The sequence below is a fragment of the Ammospiza caudacuta genome, chromosome 9 (genome assembly GCF_027887145.1).
Source record: "Ammospiza caudacuta isolate bAmmCau1 chromosome 9, bAmmCau1.pri, whole genome shotgun sequence".
Classification (NCBI taxonomy): Eukaryota; Metazoa; Chordata; class Aves; order Passeriformes; family Passerellidae; genus Ammospiza; species Ammospiza caudacuta.
The window spans coordinates 5,704,429-5,724,979 of NC_080601.1; the positions used below are offsets into that span (position 1 = coordinate 5,704,429).

The following is a 20,551-nucleotide window of genomic DNA, read 5'->3' on the forward strand; positions in this document are numbered from 1 at the left end:
GCAAATGCTGCCAATGAGTGACACACAGCAGCTTGGGGGGGAAGAAGGTGGATTTAGGTGTTTCTAGCAAGTGGAATGGGATGGGACCTGAGCTTGGGCAGGAAGGGAGGCATCTTGGATTTTGTTGAGTTGAAAAATCTGTCTTCAGAACACTTAGGGAAATTTTGTGGATTTGCTTCTAGATGGAGCTGCTCTATGTGGTTGTTCCTTACCAGCTCTGTACATCATCACAATCACAGTAAATGGGTTTTTTTAACACATAATGAACAGTAGAAGAGTAAAACACTTATTGCTACAATAAAGTCAAACCAGCCATAACCTTGTTCTGAAATGTTTTTAAAGCTGGTAGTAAAAAATAAAAGGAAGATAGGTCTGGTTTTCAGACCAGAAATTGAAAACAAAGAGTGCTACCTGCTGGCCAGATGAGTTCTGTACTTCACACCCTGCTGGTGCTTTTGACTCACAGGGTAATTTAGGTTCCAGGTTAGTTGGGAAATGCTGGGGCTGCTTTCATCCTGAGTCACAGCCTGGGTGTGCCCTGCACTGGGGCTGGAGCATCCTGCCTTCATCCCAGGGCTTTCCTTGGGATTGGTGCAGCCTGGTGAGTTCCTCAGTGTGCTCAAGCTGCAGCTCATCATTTCAGGGAGTAACTTCTTGTAAAAGCCTCTGCTGTTTTATGGAGAGAAAACACTGAGGAGTAGAAGTCATCTGGAGTAACAAGGTGCCTCAGTCCCTGTTGTATTTATTTTTAAACTGCTCATCCTCTGTGAAGGTATAGTGTGCCTGATTCATTTTTATGGATTTAGGGGAAAGTTTGATTTATTGTCAATAAAGTGTCAGCTTAATTCTGGCCTGTGTTTTGCTAGCTTGGGGAAAATGAATGCCAATCCCTCAGCTCCTGCAGATTGCTTTCTCTGCTTCACTCAAACTTCCTGCCACAGCATTCCCAAGCAGGCAAGCTGTGCTTAAGTAATGACATGAGCTTGCTGAGCTTGGAATGGTTTGTCAGAAGAAGCCAAAGAATGGCATTAAACTTGAAAGCTGCTTTAAAAAAAAATTCCTTTCTGTGCTATCTGGAAAGTTCAAGTGCCAGGAGAAGCGTGGGTGGTGATTTCTGCTCCCTGCAGTCCTGTATTATTTTTATTTCTCTTACGTCCTCTCATACCTGAGGGGTTAAGTTTGCTCCAAGAGTGTATGGGAAGGGATGGCTGTTTCCTGCCTGGTGCTTCCTTGGAACCCCAGTCCCAAACCAGCTGAAAATAAGCTGAAAATTCTCTGTCTCTGGTGGGAAGTGCAAGGATTCCCTCCATTTCCCCAGGTTTATCTGGGCCATTCTGCACTGATCATTTTCCTGAGAAAAGTGAGTATTTTGGAGCATCCTGGGCTAAGAAGGAGCTGTGTCATGCTCAGCTTTCCTATGGCCTTAGCAGCAAGGACTGAAAGTAAAAAATATTTCTTCTATCTCATCCCAGCATGTTGTAATGAAAGTAGGTTCTTCCCAAACCAGTCCTGTATTGACCTGGCTGGTTATCCCAGACTCCTGCCAGAGGAAAGATGCATTTCAAGCTTCACCACCTAATGAGCAGCAAGTGAAATATCTGAACTCTTGGAAGGTGTTTTGGTTGTGTTTTTTGTTTTGTTTGAGTGCCAGAGACCCCAGAGATGCTGCTGAAGGCCAGGCAGAAGCAGCAGCTGTGTCTCTGTGAGGGGATGGTGGCAGAGGCAGAGTGTGCAGCTTGCTTCTCCTGGTAAAAAATGTTTGTTTTCCATGTCTGAGCTGCATGGGGAGCTGAGCACAAGCTGGCCTCTGGGGTGGTACAGTGCATGAGTGATTATTTGTAATTTCGATTAAAGCTTATGAAATGTGGATCTGATCTCCTGTACAACCATCAGCCAGGAGCTGAGACAAGCACTCATGCAGTGAGGAGGGGAGAACTCCCTGGGCTGGTACAGGTCCCTAAAGTTGTACAAAGTGGTCAGCTGGGATATTTAAGACCTAGAAGGAAGCCAGAGATTCTGGGATTCCAGTCCTGGGATTTCACTCTCTACTCTTCCCTGGCACATCTGCTGAAGAGCTCTTTGGAGCAAGGATGTGAGTGAGAGGTAAATCCATTTGTCTCCTGACCAAGGTGGGGCTCTTTTCTGTGGAAATACACAATTCCTGAGCAAGAATCATCTTTGAGCCTGATATGAGAGCCCAGGAAAAGAGCCAAGGAGGAGCAAGAGATGCATTTACCTGTATGCTTATGTGCTGAAGGTCACACAAAGGAGGCTTCCATACAGTGCCAGGTGTGGCTGAGCAGGTGTGTTAGGAGTGCATGTCTCACAGGGAAACTGCCTTGTTGGAGCAGGAGGAGAGAGATGAGAACCAAGTCCCTTGCTCCTTCCTTCCTGGAGCAAAGCAGTCCTGGAATTGAAGCTGTTGTCCCCTGAGGCAGCTCATTGTTTGCTTGCAGATTCCATTTTAGATTCAGAGGGGAAATACTCTGAATACAACAATCAGATGCTGGATTACAGCTCTGGAGGGGAAAGCTTGCTCCAGCATTTTCTCCTGCCATGGTGTGGCATATCACAAGCACAGTTAGCAGCTTTTCAGTCTTCATAATTAGCCCTTTTATTCATCTGCTGGCAATAAAGGAGTCCATGCTATATATTAAGCAGTGTGGGGGGGGAAAAAAGTAGATAATGAGTGAATGTTACCCAAATAATGTGCAAAATCTGACAAGGATATCAAGACTTGGAAGGAATTGAAAAGGTTTTTCCATCAGTGAGAAGCTGCTGGTGTCCCAGAGGAAATCATGGTGGTTTCTAATTGATCTCAACTGTGTTCTTGGCATAATATAATTGTCCTTCTCCTGAAAGCTCCTTTTAAAAATGTTTTTTAGAACTGCAGTCTATAACCTACTGCCTATGGATTTATTTTTACAAGATAACATGAAGAGCTTAGTAATTGACTGCATATTTATCAAGTGTGGTAATTAACTGGCTTTGAGAAAATCCATGGAAAGTATGTTTTTGTTAATCAATAGGAATATAATAAGCATTTGATTTTAGATTTGGCTATTGCTGAACAAGAGCAGGGACAAGTTATTCTGTGATTTTTCCTTAACATAATTCATTCCTTCTCCATGAAAATTCATTCCTTTTCTCCAAAATGAGAGAAGTAAATGCAGGGAGTATGGTTCTGCTGTTGAACACCACCTTCTCCCCATTGTGGCAGGCAGTGAGTGTTAAGTAATTTTTGCTTTATATTAAATCATTTTTATTTTTAGAGTGCTGTGAAAGTACTATCACATGAATAAAAGTGGCAGCCTATGTCCCTGGTATTGGTGAGTAAATGGTGTCAGTCTACTCTGAAATAACATTTCTAGTGGTGCTTAGATACTCCATGGCAGTGCTGCTGTTTATTTGGGGCTCCTGGTAGGTGCCATCAGAATTTGTAGGAGTAATAAACAGGGGTGGTTAAACATTCCAGGGAAGCTGGCTGGGAAATCATTGCAGGACACTGAAATGCTGCTGGCAGTGAGGGGCTGGTGCAGAGCCCTTGGCTGCAGGAGCAAAAGGGATGTGTTGGGAAAGGTGAGGGGTTGTTCAGGGTCTCAGGTAAATATAAGTGTATTCTGGGGCAGATCATGGTGGAAACTCTGTTCAAGAGAAACAAGGAATGAAACTGCATTCCAGGGTAGTCATGTGTACATCCCAGGAAAGCTTGAGGCAGCCAGGTATCTTCCTGAAATGACTCCTGGCTTTCATTGCTGCCTCTCTTGAGGAAATCCTTTCAGCCACTTCTGAGAGAATGCTTTTTCAGCCCCTGCCCCTCAGTAAAGATGGAAAAGCTCTTTTTTCCTGGTTCAACATGCCTGTTAGCCTGTGTTCTGCAGCTCAGCAACAATAGCCCAGCCAGGGGCTGTTTGTGTTGGGAGTGTGGCACTGAGACAATCCTGTGGTGGCTCTAACACCACTCTGCCTTTTGAAAAGCAGAGGTGCAATAACTGCCATTCTTCCCTTCCCTCTTCTCTGGGATTGTCCTCATCCATGCAGTGTCCCATTGGCTCACCAGCCCACACAAATGCTGAGTTCCTATTGCACTTTCTTGGGGTTTTTATCTAATTTAAAGGAAGACCCCAGGCATCAGGTAACAGACCCTCTTTGTTGGTTTCCTTTTGTCAGGTTTAATGGCTTATGGAAAAACAGGCAGCTAAGTGCTTAAAAAACAGAATAAAGCTGTCCTGGGAAAAGGAAAATGTAGAGAGTAAAAGTGTATGAATTGAACAAAAATGCCTCTTTCAGCTTTTGAATTGGCTTCTTCTCTCAGGACTAGTGTAAAGGGAATTTCACAGAGGAATTTAAGTGTGTAGCTTTATTAATGCAGCAGAGGAGAGGGGACATCGTGCATGGCTGGGAGGGTGACCATGTCAAACACTGGGGGAAGCCAATGTGCTTGTGTGTGCAGTACAATTGTGGAATCATCTGGGTTGGAAAAGATTTTGAGATTGAGGTCAGCCATTGGCCCAGCACTGCCAAGGCCACCACTAAATTATGTCCCCAAGTGCCACATCTACATGGCTTTTAAATCTCTCCAGGGATGGTGACATCACCACTGCCCTGGGCAGCCTGTGCTAGTGCTTGACCATCCTTTTGGGGAAGGAATTTTTCCTAATACCCAACCTAAACCTCTCCTGGCCCAGCCTGAGGCCCTTTCCCCTTGTCCTGTCCCTGTTCCCTGGCAGCACAGCCCGACCCCCCCTGGCTGTCCCCTCCTGGCAGGGAGTTGTGCAGAGCCACAAGGGCCCCCTGAGCCTCCTTTGCTCCAGGCTCAGCCCCTTGCCAGCTCCCTCAGCCCCTCCTGGGGCTCCATTCCCTGCCCTGGACACACTCCAGCCCCTGCAGGTCCTTCCTGGATTGGGGAGCTGGACACAGCCCTGGAGGTGCCTGAGCAGGGCCAGCACAGGGGACAGTGACAGCCCTGGGCCTGTGCCCACACCCCTGCTGGGACAGCCCAGCAGCCATTATTTCCACATTTATTTATTCAATGAATATTTATAGTTATTTAGAAACATATGGCATTTATATGTATAAAATTATATTATCGGCTCATCTTTTCTTGCTGTTCTCTACACAATCGTCTGTGCCGGTGTTCACAGGGGTTCTTGAATTGGGGAAGAGATGAGGATCTGACTCCATGCTACAGAAGGTTGATTTATTATTTTATGATATATATTACATTAAAACTATACTAAAAGAATAGAAGAAAAGGTTTCATCAGAAGGCTGGCTAAGAATAGAATAGAAAGGAATGATAGCAAAAGCTTCTGTCTTGGACAGAAAGTCCAAGCCAGCTGGCTGTGATTGGCCATTAATTAGAAACAACTCTATGAGACCAATCACAGATGCACCTGTTGCATTCCACAGCAGCAGATAATCATTGTTTACATTTTGTTCCCAAGGCCTCTCAGCTTCTCAGGAGGAAAAATCCTAAGGAAAGGATTTTTCATAAAAGTTGTCTGCAACAATCATCCATTCATTTTGGCTCTCTGTTGAAACCTCTGTGCTTTCCCAGTGTCTTGTTGCAGGAGGTGCCATTAGGACATACTTCCACTGTCTATTTTTAACCCCTGTCCCATTTTTGGCTTTCCATGAGTACATGTGTAATGTCAGGCTGTCAGGGATCTGTCTTTCAGCAGCATTTCCTGGCATGGGAAAAGGAGGTGTCCCTGAAAAATGACTTTATTATGTCACATGGACATCAGCTTATGTCACCATGCAGATGGATGGTCAGGGTGAGCTCTGACCACATAAAGTGTCTGTAATAAAATAACCACATTTATCAGACAAACCCTACCTCTAAATACACTAATATTTACTGCATTTATACCCACAGCTTGGAGAAGGACACAATTCAGAAGATTGAAGTCTGAAAAAGTGTATGAATATGCAATTTGCATTGTTATCAGGCCCACAAAGTATTGAGAAGGTGCTTTCTGGCTGGAAATGTCACAAGTGGAGAAAGCCCTGTGACAATTGCCTTGACCTTTGAAATTGGTGGCAGAGGAGTTGGAGCTGCTTTGGGTCACCCTGGAGCAATGAATAATTCCATTTTCTACACAATGCCATGAAACTTTCCAGCAGGCAGGAAGGGTTTCATTATCCTCCTTCAAAAGCAGGTGACACAGCAGGCATGGGGAAGGCTTTCTTTTGGTTTTTCCATTTTATTTTCTAATTAAAATTGAAATGAGAATGTGCTAATTACCATAAACAGAGGCAGAAGATGCACAGGACATCGCTCTGCAGAGGTTTCATTTCTCAGAGTACCAAAAATCAGCCTCTGCTCTTCTGAGTTTTACTGGAAATGCTCAACTTGAGTTCTGCTTAATCTCTTCTCAGGATGCAGCTCCCTCACTTTGGATTGCAAAGCTCAGACAATTAATCTTCCTGAAATTTTTTTGTCATCTTGCTTATGCTTTCAGTCACTGGTGTTAGATGCAGCCTGCTGGGCTTTGTGCCTTAACTCAGCTAAGGCTGGGATGTTCTTTTCCCCTCTTCAACATAAATAAACATTTTAGGAAGGTATCAGAGACTTTATTGATATAAACAATCCCTCTCCTTGCCTTTCTCCAATCCAGCTAAAGAACTCCACTTCTTACAAATGCATCTAAACTTATCTCCTTTAAAATCTATTTATTTTATACTCAGATATGAACAAGCTTTGGATTTGCTGGGGGACATCCCAATTAACTATGGGAGCAAGTATTTTTTTCCCATTTGTGGGCCATTTGAAAGGTGTTATTAAAAGCACCAAGGTCACAGGTGAAATGTTTGCCTGGTAATGGTGCAGGAATCTGCTTTGGGGAGGGTATTTCAGGCTCCTGAGAGGTGCTGATTGCTGAGCTCTTACTGGCCCTGCTGTAGGAAGGGGGTTTTCTTCTCTGATTTCATGAGTTTGTTGGCTTTTTGTGTTCAAAATACAAAGTACAAAATGTACAAAACCAAACCAAATTTTCCTCCTGTCCTTATGTTTCCTACACGTTACTCAGACTGTGCATTTTACTTTCCAATCCTCTCAAACAGAAAACACAAGAAATATTTAATTCTATGCCATAAAAGCTTTCTTTTCTGTATTTTTTTTCTCTTGCAGACCTGGGCCTGGACCAGTTCATAGTGAAACGCTATGATGGGAAGGTGAGCACATTGCACTGCTAAATGTATTTTATTTAATGGCTTTTTTGACCTAGAATCCTTCAGTTATTACCTGTGTGAGGGTGGAAGTTAAATGAAGTGTATCAAGTGTTCTCTTCTGAGCATTTTGGTTTTCAGTAGCATTGCAGTGCTTTTTCTGTAATGACAGAAAGATTGTTTCTCTAAAGGGACCTCATTTTAATGTTTACAGACAAAATATTACCACTCCTATATGCTGGTGGGCTGGGAAATAATAGGTTGTAATCACATTTCTTTGCTGCTTCTTTCTGACTGTGTGAGAGCCCCACAAGTCAAATCATTTCAGAGGAAACTCTCTGGACCTTTCCCTTTCCCAGACTTCTTTCTGACTGTGTGAGAACCCCACAGGTTAAATCATTTCAGGGGAAACTCTCTGGACCTTTCCCTTCCAGTCTCATCTCCAGATTCCTGAAGGAAGGAGGTGCTCTTGTGGTTTTTTCTGTGTCTCACCCAGGTATTACCCCCTATTGAACAGCCTTTCTCTGTTCCCCCTTTGAGCCCAGGTTCTTCCTGCAGCCCTGCACAACTGTTCTGGGTGTTTGTGAGAGGTAAAAATCTTTATTCTGATCTAGTTTTGTCTCCCTGTGAAAGAGGAGCCATGTAGCATCCCACTTGTTGTGGACAGCACAGACCTAATTGTCCACAGACCTAATTATCGCCACTGGAAATCCCAGTGGGGTGGTAAAGGCAGCTCTGCCCCAGGACTGGCAGCTCCGATGGGCTCCTTGATGCAGATAACTGCAGGTTAGTTGGTTTTCCATCACATCACACAATGGTCCTCCAGATTTTAGCAGCATTTGCATCTGCACCATGTGAAAACGAAGCTTTCAAAGGGACATCAGCATCTCCCCCCCTTATTGCTGCAGGGTGCACCTGGCACAGTGTCAGGCATTTCCAGAAAGCTTCAACACTGGGGAAAAAAAAGAATTTAAAGCTTTATATAAACCCAGTGTGGGCTGAACATGTTTAATTCCCTGGTTTGTGTTTAGCAGGCACAGGTAACAACAAGATGATCAAATACCTGGGGTCCCTGTATGAGCACTGGGCCAGTGTGTGGTTACCCAGGCAGCAGAGCAGGGTTTTGCTGCAAAACAGACAACAGGGAGGTGGATTTTAGCAGTTGGTTTTGATACATAAAGCTCCAAAGCGTGTTATGAACACCTGTTTTCTTTTTCCCCCTGCCACAAACGTGATGTCTGCTTTTTGGGATTAAAAAAACAACCCAGCCAAAGGAAGGATGTATATTCTTTGCAAAATACCCAGTGTTTCTCTCTGTGGTTTCATGACAGTCTGTTTTGCATTCACTCACTTTCATCATTTTATCTTGTCAAGCTATCACCCTCATCCCCTAGGCTTTACATAAACAGGATTTGTTTGTAGGGAAGCAGTGCTGAATCCCACACTGTTTGTGCTAATGGCTCTCCTGCTCCCGAGCACTCTGCAGGCAATTCCCAGCACTCTGGAGAAAAGATCCAAAGGCAAATCCTTTGAACTCAACTTTCTGTTCCTTTGCCCCTCAGCACCCAGGGCTCTGACCTGTAGTAGAGTGAAATAGCTTTTTATAGTTTTATATAACTTAGAGATGTTGCTGGTGCACTTGGATGTGTCCATGCTGTGGTTTGATTGCCTGAAAGTGAGGCAGCAGATTGAGGGGACTGCAGTGGCCTTTGCTTTATTATTATCTTCTCCTGGGACCTGATTTTCCCACAGCCTAATAACACCATGGAAGCAGTGTACTCTGAAAATGAAAAAAGAGAGGTTCTTGTTTGCTTGGCTGTCTGCTTAAAGACACTTTGGGACTGGCTACATCTGGCTGTGGCTGTTAGGGCAGTGGTAATGTCCAGGTGAGAGATAATTTGAGGAGAGGATAAAATGAGCTGGCCTTGGCTCTCCCAAGAGAGAGAAGAAATGAAGAAAGCTGACAGTAGATTGATCTGACAGCAACTTGTTCTCATTTTGTTGCTTGCTTTGGGTTCCAGTTTAAAAAAATCACACTGCTTTTATCAGCCAAGCACAACTGAGGTGCTGCAGAGCTGACCTCACACATTCTGAGTTTCACTTGCATAGTGATAAAACCCTTTTGCATCTCTCCCTCCATGCCTGATTGCAGCCACACATTCCTCTTGGATTATCAAAGCAGCCTCTGCTTGGAGGGGATTTGCCTTTGTGTGCAGGAGGAGCTGCTGAGCTCAGGCAGAAGGGGGAGAGGGTCATCCCTGTTCCCCTAAGCATCCTTATGGATGTTACACATTGAAATGGGAATTGTGGTACTCAAAAATAGGCCTGGTCACTGGAAAGTTCTTCTCCTTTTTTAAGGAAAAAGGAGTTTGTGAACTGTCAGACTAAGCAAGCTGTGCTGCTGCAAAGCACTGACAATCCAGAGGCCAGACCCTGGCTGAAGAGTGGCTAGGAGGATTGATTTTAGTTCCAAGCAAAGTTCAGAACGTGGTGTCTGCATGCAAGCAGTGGTTTAGAAGGAGATTCAGGTAAAAGGTCTGTGCAGTTAGTTGCATTTTAATGACATATTCCAGGACAGTGTTTGTAGCATTTGTGAGAATTTCAAGCATGTGTGTTTGAGATCTAGGTGCTGCAGCATTAGTGGGATGATGTATGAGCTGCTCCTTTCACAGAACCCAGTTTATTTAGGCAAAGCTGCCATCAAAACAACAAATTGGCCATTGTGGGGTGATCAGGGCCGATCTTGCCAAAGGATTTTGGGGAGTGATGTGCCTCTGTATTGTGCTTTTGTTGGGTTTCTGAGCCAGCTTGCTGTGCATGTGACTGAATGCCAGGGTGAGAAGATAAAATCCCCTTTTTTCTCTTCTTCCTGCCCCTCCTTCCTACTGGTAATTTACAGAGTTACTGGAGAGGGAAGTAGATGTTACTGCCTTTTTAATGTCAACAGTGCTCCTGTAACTTGAGCCTAAATGCTTTTTCTTCACTCCTGCAAGACCAAAAACCCTGGAGACACTCAGCCAGCACAAACCTTTGGTCAGATGTGTGTGCCAGCACAGGCTCATGCTTGTGTGTACAGGGAGGCAACCTGTGGCTCCATTTTTGTCTTAGAGTGGTGGTTTCTTCCCTTGGGAAGCAAACTCAGCAAAGGAGGGGAAAAGAGGCATTGATTACTATTCATTCAGAGTAGAAAGAAGGTATTAATCAGCTTGCAGACATTTCATAGGGAGCCGGAGCAAAAGGCTGATGTGAGAACAGGCACACTCGGGGTGTGGAAGTGCCCAGACCATGATTGTCTGTCTGCTGTGTTTCCACTGTCTCTTCCCTCCTGCATTTGGCAGTGGGAAAGCAAATGCATTTTTAACCCATCTGTAGGAGACATAGCTCATATTTTAGTGATGAATATGCTCTCACTAAGTAGTAGAGATTTCCTAGCACATCCAACCTGGCATAAGCTTCATTAACGTTACGTAAGTTGTCATGCAGAGTTTGTTAAAAATTTTCTTTTCTCGTGCTCTCTCTGTTTTTTGGCTTATGCACTAATGATTGACAAGCTTCATCTCTCAAAAAAAAAACAAAGAAAAAATGGTGCTCATGTTACTGCTCTGAATTGTGAGCTGTGTCCACCCTGTCCCCAGCCTGGTGAGCCAGCACGGGAGCTCCCAGGTGTCCCCCAGCACTGCAGCCTGGTGGAAAGGTGGAGGTGAGCTGCAGTGCTTTTAAGAGTCCTCTGGCCTATGTAGGAAATAAAAGCCCCACTGTAGATGGCTTATTAGTTTAATTAGGATACACTTGACTTGCTCCTTTTTCTCCTGTGGGGAGAATTCCTTGCTGCTGCTCAATAAGGGCAAGAGCCTTCGAGCTACCAGCAACAGCTTCCCCTCCTGCAGTAAGTAATTAGAGAGGCTTTCAGTGCCCTCTAATTAAATTTATGACTTAAGTATTTCCTGCCAGCATTTTTGTTTACTTCTCTAGATGTTTGGGCATGCCATAAAGTAAGACCAAGCAAGGTGAAGGACAAGGAAAATACTTCAAATGGTGCCTCTAAGTGCCAGTAAAACATCTCTAAAATTCACTTGCACTGGATAATGCAGGGTCATATCATGGACCAATGCAATGAGTATCTTCAGCTGCCCTGACCTGAAGGTGTGTGTCCATTAAAGAACACTTGCTGGGAGTCAGCTCAGCAGGCAAATTTCTTTCCAGATGATTTAAAGAGCATCTCAGGAGCAGAGAAGTTGAAAAAAGTACTTGAGGAAGATCCCCAGGGAGAAGACTGGAGGTAGATGCACCATCCTTTTCTGGTGGGTTGAAGGATCTTGCTCGCAGGTTTGAAAGAGTGGGGAGGAAAGGAGCCTTGATTTATTAGCTGGAATTTCTGGGATCCTTTGCCCTGTGGATGGGCCTTGCCTGGAGCATGATGCTCCCAGCAGAGTTTGATAAGCTGCCATAGACCCAAACTTGCAGCAAGTGAGACAAGCCTAAAATCCTGCTGTCATTCAGGAGCCAAACACTGGGTCAGAGCTCTGAGCTCCCTGGAGGTGTGAGTGCCTCTGAAACCTTAATTCCAAAGGATGCAACTCTAAATGTTGCCATACCAAAAGCCAGTATCACAATTCAGTAAAGAGCAGCATGAGGTAGAGGTGCAGTTGGAGGATATTTGGTATGTTCTCCAGGTTAAATGCAATGAAAACAGGTGAGGATTCCTCTAAATCCAACTGTGTGGGGTCTTGCCAGCATCTGTTGTGACAGAGTTTGAAATGAATGTGTCCCCAGTGTCCCCAGCTGGAGCTGGTGAGGCTGGGTTATGGTTTGCTTGGAGACACCTTGAAGTGTTTGGCCATTCTGGTCCATAATCCATGGGAAATGTCACTGTCCAACTCCAGATTCCCTGCTTTTAAATTCCTGCACTCTCTGATCTCAGCACAGGTAGTATTTGCATAATAACCAGGAGGCACCTTCTTACATGGATAATAACCTTGCTCTGATCTGTGCAACATTCCTCTGCCATCCCTGAAAGGGCTGTAAGGAAGTGGTGAGACAGAATCCTTGCCTGTGGCTTTGTGGAAGCAAGCAGAAATGCAGTTTCTTGCAGATAACCAGCAAAGCTGAGCTGAGAAGGTTTTTATCTTCTTGGTTTCTTTGCTGACACCCTGTCCATGTTGATTGGTTTCTTTGCTTGTTGGCTTTCCCCTCCCAGCCAAACTTGACCCTCCTGTCTGCTGCAGTTAGTTCTGATGTTTCTCTGTTTGCTGGGACCTGTGTGGACGCTGAAATGTGCAAATTCTTTTCTTGGTTTGTTTTTAATAAAACTGGATTTCATCAAAGAAAATTCTTAATTGCTTCTAACACAGTGCACAAACATCCCTATGGGCACCTGGGCAGCTTTAGGTACAGAACAAGAGTCTTCCTTTCCTAACTCCTCTACCAAACATTTGTGGTGTATTTTGCCTTTGACAAAGCTCTGTGTGCTGTTATCTTTGTGTATCCCTAATTCTGCTGCTTGTTTCCACAGGGCTCTTACTAAAATCCTCTGGTTGTTCTTTGTCCTCTTTTGTTCTGGTTTCCAGGTCCCTGGCAGGTGTTTCTTCCAGCTGCTAATATCTCTGATACTTGTCTTTATTCTAATTCTGGTTTGTGCTCTTTTTTTTTTTTGGTGTAACCAAGCATTCCCTCATTTTCTTTCCTTTTCTAACCCTCTCCTCTCCCACCAGGATTTCTGGCAGGTACAAAGCAGAGAGCATGTGCTTTGATTAGTTTGTGCTTCAGACCTCATAAAATGCACTTTTCATGTGGAAGGGACAGTGTACTCTCACCTCTTCCCCCTGCTCCTCTCATAAATACTCCTGGGTGCTCTCCTTGATCTCAGCCTGCAGGATTTATTGCAGAACACCTGAGTTTGGCTTGTGGAGGGAACAGTCCTCAGGGTAACCATTAATACCTGGATCTGTTAACAGAACTGCTTTGAGCAAAGCTCAGATGTGTGTCTCCCTGCCCTCCTGGTTTCACAGAGTCCTCTGAGGCTTCTGTCTCATTTTGCAGCTCAATGAGACTGTGATAGAGCTGGCTCTGTTGGAAAATTGTGTTTTCCCCTTGAGGCCTCCAAGTTAGTTTGATTCCCTGGCCAAGTGCTCTGGGGAAATGTCATCTATTTGAAGGTGTGCAGGTTTGGGAAAGGCTACATTTGCAAACTTGAGTTTTTCAAGTTACAGAATTATGTAGCATGAGCTGTATTAAAGAATGTGTTAGGTAGTAGATATTTAGTTGTTGTAGTTCTAAAAATGTTTAGTAGGAAAAAGTACTAGAAACCAAAGGAGAGCTCAATCAATATTAGTAAGTAAAGAGGAAAATATCTTTAAGCACTTTGAGTTTGCCCTGTAGCTTTGTGACCTCAATGAAATCCACAGGGAAAGTTAGGGAAAAATAAACAACTTGGTAATAGGCCCTCAGTGGGTGTAGGCAGTCTTTTAATCAAAAATGGATTCTGGGGTATTTCTGGCTTTAATTTCTTTGATAGTTTTGCTTGTGTTAGCTTAATGCTTAATACTTGAGGGACACAAGACAAAGCTCTGAGAGCTCTGTCCTTGGGTGACATGGTGTTAGTATGGAAGGAGAGGATGGCAGGGAGTGCTTTAGGAGATGCTTGGACTCACCTGGCTACAAAAGGAGGTAAAATCTGGATGGGAGAAGCAGGTGAAGGAAAAAAAAGGGCAGAGAGGGAAAGAGAATTGACAAGATTTTGGTGGTGAGTACCAAGTGTACAGCCCTAACCTCATCAACTGAGCCTATGTTTAATAATCACTTTTTATAGAGAATTATTTTTTTCATCCTGGTGTCCTTTCACACTGGGATTTCTGCCTGAGAGAAGGAGCAGCACAATGAGTTCATCTTGGTCATGCAGGCTGAGATGAGGGAGAGCAGCATCCCAATTTGCTTCAGAGACCTAAACAACCATTTAAATTCTAAGGTGGCAAAACTCAGCTCATTTTAGAGGCCTGGGCCATCAAGGACCCTAATTTCAATCCTCCCGTTAAGTTTCAATGCAAAATGCCCCAGTGCTCCTGCAGACTGTGATTTCATTACCCTGCAGAGGGCTGAGGGGAGCACAAATGTAGACTGTCCCTTTTCCAAGGCATTTCCTATTTGCTTTTCCTGCAGGGGTTTCTCCCTTGCATGAGTGGCTCTGCTGCCTGCCACGGGTTGGGAGAGTCTGTGTTGTTGATTTTCTGGGTTGTACAGAATGCTGGCCTTGCATTTCAGGTGCCCTTTGTTTGAAAGGTGGTTTGAATATTTACAGCCTTGCTGAAAGGGAGGGAATGCAGATTTCTCTTTCCAGTCACAGGAATCCACCTGCAGTAAGAATTGCTGCCCAGGTTTTCATTCTCTGCATGTGCTCAAATTCAGAGTGAGAGAATGTCCAGGACAACCTCACCCATGCCCAGCTCTGTGTTTTTGTGCCCCTCTGTAGATACACAGATAAAATAACCCCCCAAAATAAAAAGTTTTTAAAACCTCTCAATTAAAATATACTCTTGAAAGGTATTATCTGCCAATTATGCAGTATTATCTGCCAACAGTAAATTTTAAGCATTTTCTTAGATCAGCACCCAGCCACCACAATTTGCCATGGAGAACCTGTTTGTGTTTGACTGTGTTGGTGTGAAGACTTCATAGCAAATTACCATTCCTAGTGGCTCCAGAAAATGTGAGCTTTCCCATAGCTAAAAGAGGTTTATGAGTTTCAAAAGGTCCTTGTGCTGTTTTCATCACAGCTTCAAACATTTTTTTCTTATTTAATGATGTAGAAAAAGTGATATAAAAAAGCCAGGTAATGCATTTAAAATTACTTATTTTGCATCCACATTATGGAGCTGAATTTAAAAACCCCTAAATCCCTCCTTTTTCTCCCCAAGTCCCATTTTGGTCCATAATGCAGAGGGACCTCTCCTATCTCTTTTTCCCTGAAGGACTTTGGAAGATTTAGGCTGAAAAGCTCAATTTTAAAATCTGATCCTGAAAGCCTTTTTATTTCTTTATTCAGTTTTTTAAAGTGAGGTGCCTGAAATCTCTAGATACATGGCTTTGACTCTTTAAGGTTTAAATCTTAAAAAAAGAGCAAAGTTTAAAATCCTCCTTTTTTCAATTCAGTGTTTTGATGTAGAATTGAAAGCATTCATATTTTCAATTACCATAGCAAGATGGTTTTGCACTGGAATTTTTTAAGGGTTTTCCCTTGTCTGTTACCAAGTCTCTCAGTATTTATTTCCCTGGATTTTCAACAGGAAAAAGCTGCAATAATCCACACCTGTCCTGCTGGCAAATAGGACTTCTTTTCCTACATGCCTGCAGTTAACCATGAAATACATACATTAATAGAACTGAAAGAAAGAAATACATTAATAGATGTCTTTAAAATAAGACATAAAAAATAATGTTTTATAATAATAAATAATAAATATAATAATAACTGAAGGTGGTCAGTTGGGACTGAAAGAGAATTGCTTTGCATCCAGCTGACTTCACTCTATACTCATGGGTTTGTATTTGCTCAGTACAATAATGGTCACCTGCAAATGTTTCTGTTCAAAAGGAACAAACCAACTATAATGATGTTTGTCAATAAAAGGTGGTTTATTCTTCATCTAAAATCCCTTGCTAATTGACAGAATTGTTCCTGGTTCTGGAGAAACACCCATTATCTCTCATGGATATTTATTTTATTGTTGTTTTGGAAGTGGTCACATTGGGCTGAAAAATTCCTGAAGCTTTGGTTCATGGAAGTTGAAATGTGGTGCTGAAATGTAAGTTACAGGAAGAAAGATGCCCAAAATGTCCTTTCCTTCTCCAGATGGAAACCCAAACTGGCAGCTCTGAGGGATTTCCCAAGGATGTGTTCTTCCTGAATTAAAATGTTGTTTCTGGAGTGCCAGCTGAAGTGGAGCTGCCAGTTTTTAGGTGGTCAGGCTTTTCTAGTCCTGCATTGGAGTGGGAGCAGCAGCACCGTGTGCCCATCTCTGCCTCTGCAGAGAAAGCATCCCTCCATGTACAAAAACACACCTTTATTTTTTCACATTTGCATAATTCAGTATTGCCACGTTTCCCTCCTCGTTCAGCCCTGAGAAAACCATTTGAAAATCCAAAATAAAAGTTAACTTTTGGCGAGGAACATAAGGATTCTGTGGGGTTTCCACCAACCCTTGTTGGAAGCTGTACCATGTCCTCAGCTTAAGAGAGGCTCCAGCAGCAGAGGAGTTTTGGGGTGGAAGATGTGAAGTCTGTGATGTACCTTTGGGTGCTTTGCAGCCAGCCTGTACATAAGGAACTCTGGGGATTTGCCTGCATGCAGCACAAGACTTTTTCCTCTAGCACGTGGCTCTGGGGAAGCTTGGTCACTGCACTGATCTGCTCAACCACATCTTGGTGCTGATTGAGCTTGGAGCCTGAGTGGGGAAGGGCAAAGCAAGCTCTGTATCTTGAATTTGAGTCAGTTCTTTGACCTGTCATCAGTGTCTGGAGCTGTAAGAGAATCTGCCTGTACACCTGTCACAAGTTTTGTTCCACTGAGACTGGACTGGTGGCTTCTCACTGAACTTACACAGCCATGCTTGTGCCAAAAGCAGTGAGATATTTGGATTTCTTTTTCCTTTTACGTGTTAATTTGGATGTCTGCTCGTCTGTGTGCTTGTTAAATATGAATCTACTGCTTGATTAAAAAATACATCATAATTGTAAAGTGTTCCCCATGGCTTGCTCACCTGTGAATGCTTGGGTTTAAATGGGGTTTTTGGGATGTGCTGAATGATCTTAATTACTCTGGTTTTGGGAGTGGATTTAACATGGAAAAAATGTTAAGTGGAAGAATTTGACTGTTTTAAGTGAACGCTTTGAGAATTACCTTGTACTCAGATACAAATGGTGTGGATAATTATTTGTGGAGATGACTTGTCTCTAAAAGAAGGTGGAGGTTTGGAAAGGGATTTTTCCTGGTGTTCTGATACCAAGCATCACCTTTCTGGCTGAGTGGGAGTGTGCTGGAAGGAAGGTGGGTGTGGAAAAGGGTGTTTGAGGTCTTAGTGAGGACTGACTTTGGGTCAGTCCTTGAACTTTGAGGGGTGACCACAGCCCACATTGTGCTTTGTGAATAAAATTGATTGATTTTATATTATTTTTCCTGAAGGTTAGATATAATTCCTTTCAGCAATGTTTGGTGGTGGGGAACAACTGCTGGGAAAAGGATTCTTTGAGCCTTTCCCATAGTGGGGTGGGCTTCCCACAAAGTTCGTGGAAAGCAATCACACAGCTTCTCACTGAGACAGAGGAAAATGAAGGGGAGACCTGGGAAATCTTTAAAGCTTCTGTTCTACTGCTGGGAACCTGAAAATCTGATTGATCAGGGCAGTTGTTTTCTCTTAAAATCAGGGGGAGAAATTCCCTTTTCCACAAGCTACAGGCAGCTGAGCACTGTAGTTACAGCATGTGCTCCCTGGGTTAGTGACAAGTAGATGCTGGTTTTAGTAGAAATAAATAACTTTTTTTTACTATGTTTGCTCAAAGGAAGGTGCAAATGGGTAAATGCTTCTCCCTCCCATCTGTCTTTATATTTCAGAGACCAACTAACTTAATAACCTCTTTTATTGTTAATCTGTTGATGTGCTTTCCTCTTATGAAGAATATTTTGAGCTGCCTGATGCTGACTATGAATTTTAAGTGCAGCAAAGAAACCCATAAAAATTAATAAACCACCTTGTGGAACTTTTTCATGGGATTCTTCAAGCAAGATGCCAATAGCTAGATTATGATCAATGCTGCCCAGGAGAGGCAATAAATCACAGGAGCAGGTGAGATGCTCCTGGCAACACCTCCAGCAGCAGTCACAGGGAGCTGCTCTCTCCCCAAATCCTGCCTCTGGTTCAAAGCAAAACCAGATGTTTTTGTTCTTCACATCAGCATCAATGTTATTTTTTGCTTTGGCTCCATCTTGATGGAAATGGAAGCATAACTATTTTTTGAGGGAATGATATTTCAAGCTGGTACCCCATAATCATAACTGGCTGTTATCTTGCATCAAATGAAGGTCATTAACTGTTGTCTGCTGGTAGTGACTCACCTCTTATTAAATTCCTGGTGCTCTCCAGGTGGTAAAGGCAGAGTTACTGGGAACAATTTTATGTGATCAATAGAACTGAAGTCTTTTTCCCTGGAAACTGATTTTTTTTGTGATCTATATGATTATTTTTGTCTCTTTTCTTGTGATTTCCAAGCCAGATACAGGTTAAATTTACATCTAAATTATTAGCTGAGCTCATCCTCACTCTGCAGTCGCATACAATGGTGAGTTCTCTCTCAAAAAATAAAAAAACCCCAAAAACTTGAGGTGGATGAGAGACATCAGCTGCAGACAGTGGAGAAGCTATGAGCTAACACTTGCTGGGGTATCTCCATAGGCTTCCAGTCACAGCAACCACCTGGTTGCTCCAGACTTTCCTTGCTCTTGGCAAGCCTAACCAGTCAACTTGATGTGATGTTTTGCCTGCCTGTTGTATTGTTGGTTAACCAGTTTTCTTTCCTTTATCTTGTATATGATGGGATCTCCGCTAGACTGAGGTAACGCTGGGGCCAGTTGTGGAGCTGGACCCTCTTGTGGTGGTGTTTGTTGGTGGTTTTTCCTAAAACCATTCCTAAATCCAGCCTTGCTTTCACCATGCCTGTGTGTGCTTGCATGGCCTGGTTTCCATGGGATAACCTCACCCACCCCTACTCTCCTGTGTATTAATTGAATTCTCCTCTGTGTGTGCGTGTGCCTCCTCCTGCTGTGTCCTTAAAGTGGGTCACCAGTGTGGATTCCCTAACAGTTTTATGGATCCTTTTCAGCCTTTGGGGGTTCTGCAGATCAAAGGGACTCGGATTTTTAGCTTAGTAAGATATTGTGAGCTGATAAATGGAAAAGAAACTGGAGCAAGAAGGGAATTGAGTTTGGTTTCAGGCTGGTCCTCCCTGTGAGCTCACACACACACACAGTTTGGATAACCTTGATCAGACTTTATATTCATGTCAAATAATCCTTTCTTGGCTCCTTTCTACAACAGAGTCTAACTAAAAAGCTGTCAGTGCAATACAACAGAATCTAACTAAAAAGCTGTCAGTGCAATACAATTTCCTTTTTGAATCCTCTATTAAAATCTGAGTTTTTTACCACTAATCTCAAAGATTTTAAGCAAACTGGCCATAATAATGTAATAATAAACATATATGTTTATGTTTATTTCAACTGGGCTGAACCAACAAAGGAATCCCATGCAATTCCTTATCCTCATTTGGGATAGGCAAGCACTGATCTTTGCAGAACTTTTCTGATCAGATCCAAAGGCTGGAAAAGGTCCACTGGATATGGATGGAGATAGTAGGGGTGTGTGTCCATGGAATGGCTTTTGGTGCTAAGGATACAAATCCCCCTTTTATTCAGTGTTTAACCTGGTGCTTTCTGTGCTCTCTTTGGGGTGTGCAGAAGCTGTCCCAGGAGAGGGAGAAGTTTGCTGACGAGGACAGCATCTTCTACGCACTCGGAGAATGCGGCCTCATCTCCTTCTCCGACTACATCTTCCTCACCACTGTCCTCTCCAGTAAGTACACTGAGATTTTCCTGCAATTCCTGCTTTTTTGCAAGTTTTCAGGGTCCACAAGCAATAGCTTGTTGACATGCATTTCCCTAAAAGGCCTTCTGGATTGCCTGCAACTCGAGCTGAGCAATTGCTGTTGCTTGATCTGCTTTAGCCTGAGCTTTCCAGTGCTTTGGGAAGACAAGCAGATTGATGACTTCTGAAGATTTATTTCTCTTTTTGAAATGTGACAAATTTTTTTTTAATGAGTCACTTGACCTGCTGTTCAGATCTGTAAATGGAGAAGTGTTCTTGAGCTGTGTTCATGTGATATTCTCTTGGATTTGGCTGAACACAGCTCTCCAGCTCTTCACTGGTTTCTCACCTCTCCAAACTCCCTTTTCCAGCTGTATTTTCACTTGGGTGAGCTTGGGTTTGTGAGTGATGTAATCCAGTGAGGAGAGAAGTTAAGCTGTTTACATTTCAAGCAGTATCATTAGATACCTTCTGTCTTTTCACCCTGCTGCCCTTGACTTGCATTTGTGATATTTCCATCATCTGCTAATCTGTTCCAGCAAAGTTGTCTGCACTCCCAGTGCCAGCACTGAGAAGTTTGCTTTGCTGGCAAGAACCAGTGAAACTGAAGCCTTTGATAATGTCAAATGGCTTTTCTAGACTTTCTTCACGTGGAAGTCAAGCTCAAAACCTCATTTGCAGAGCTTCTCTGACTGCTTGGAAGGTGCTGTACCATAAACAGGAAAGTCAATGGCAGTTTCTCAGCCCCAT

The 20,551-nt window shown here is 43.4% G+C and overlaps 1 protein-coding gene across 2 annotated transcripts in view; it reads left to right on the top strand.

Moving 5' to 3' along the window:
• Nucleotides 1-20,551, top strand: part of MICU1 (mitochondrial calcium uptake 1) — a 95,009-nt gene that overhangs the window by 26,495 nt on the left and 47,963 nt on the right. For both annotated transcript variants that reach the window (XM_058810279.1, XM_058810280.1), the window contains 2 exons: nt 7,135-7,178; nt 19,675-19,789. In XM_058810279.1, coding sequence (XP_058666262.1) covers nt 7,135-7,178; nt 19,675-19,789 — 159 coding nt within the window. The remainder of the gene's footprint in view (nt 1-7,134; nt 7,179-19,674; nt 19,790-20,551) is intronic.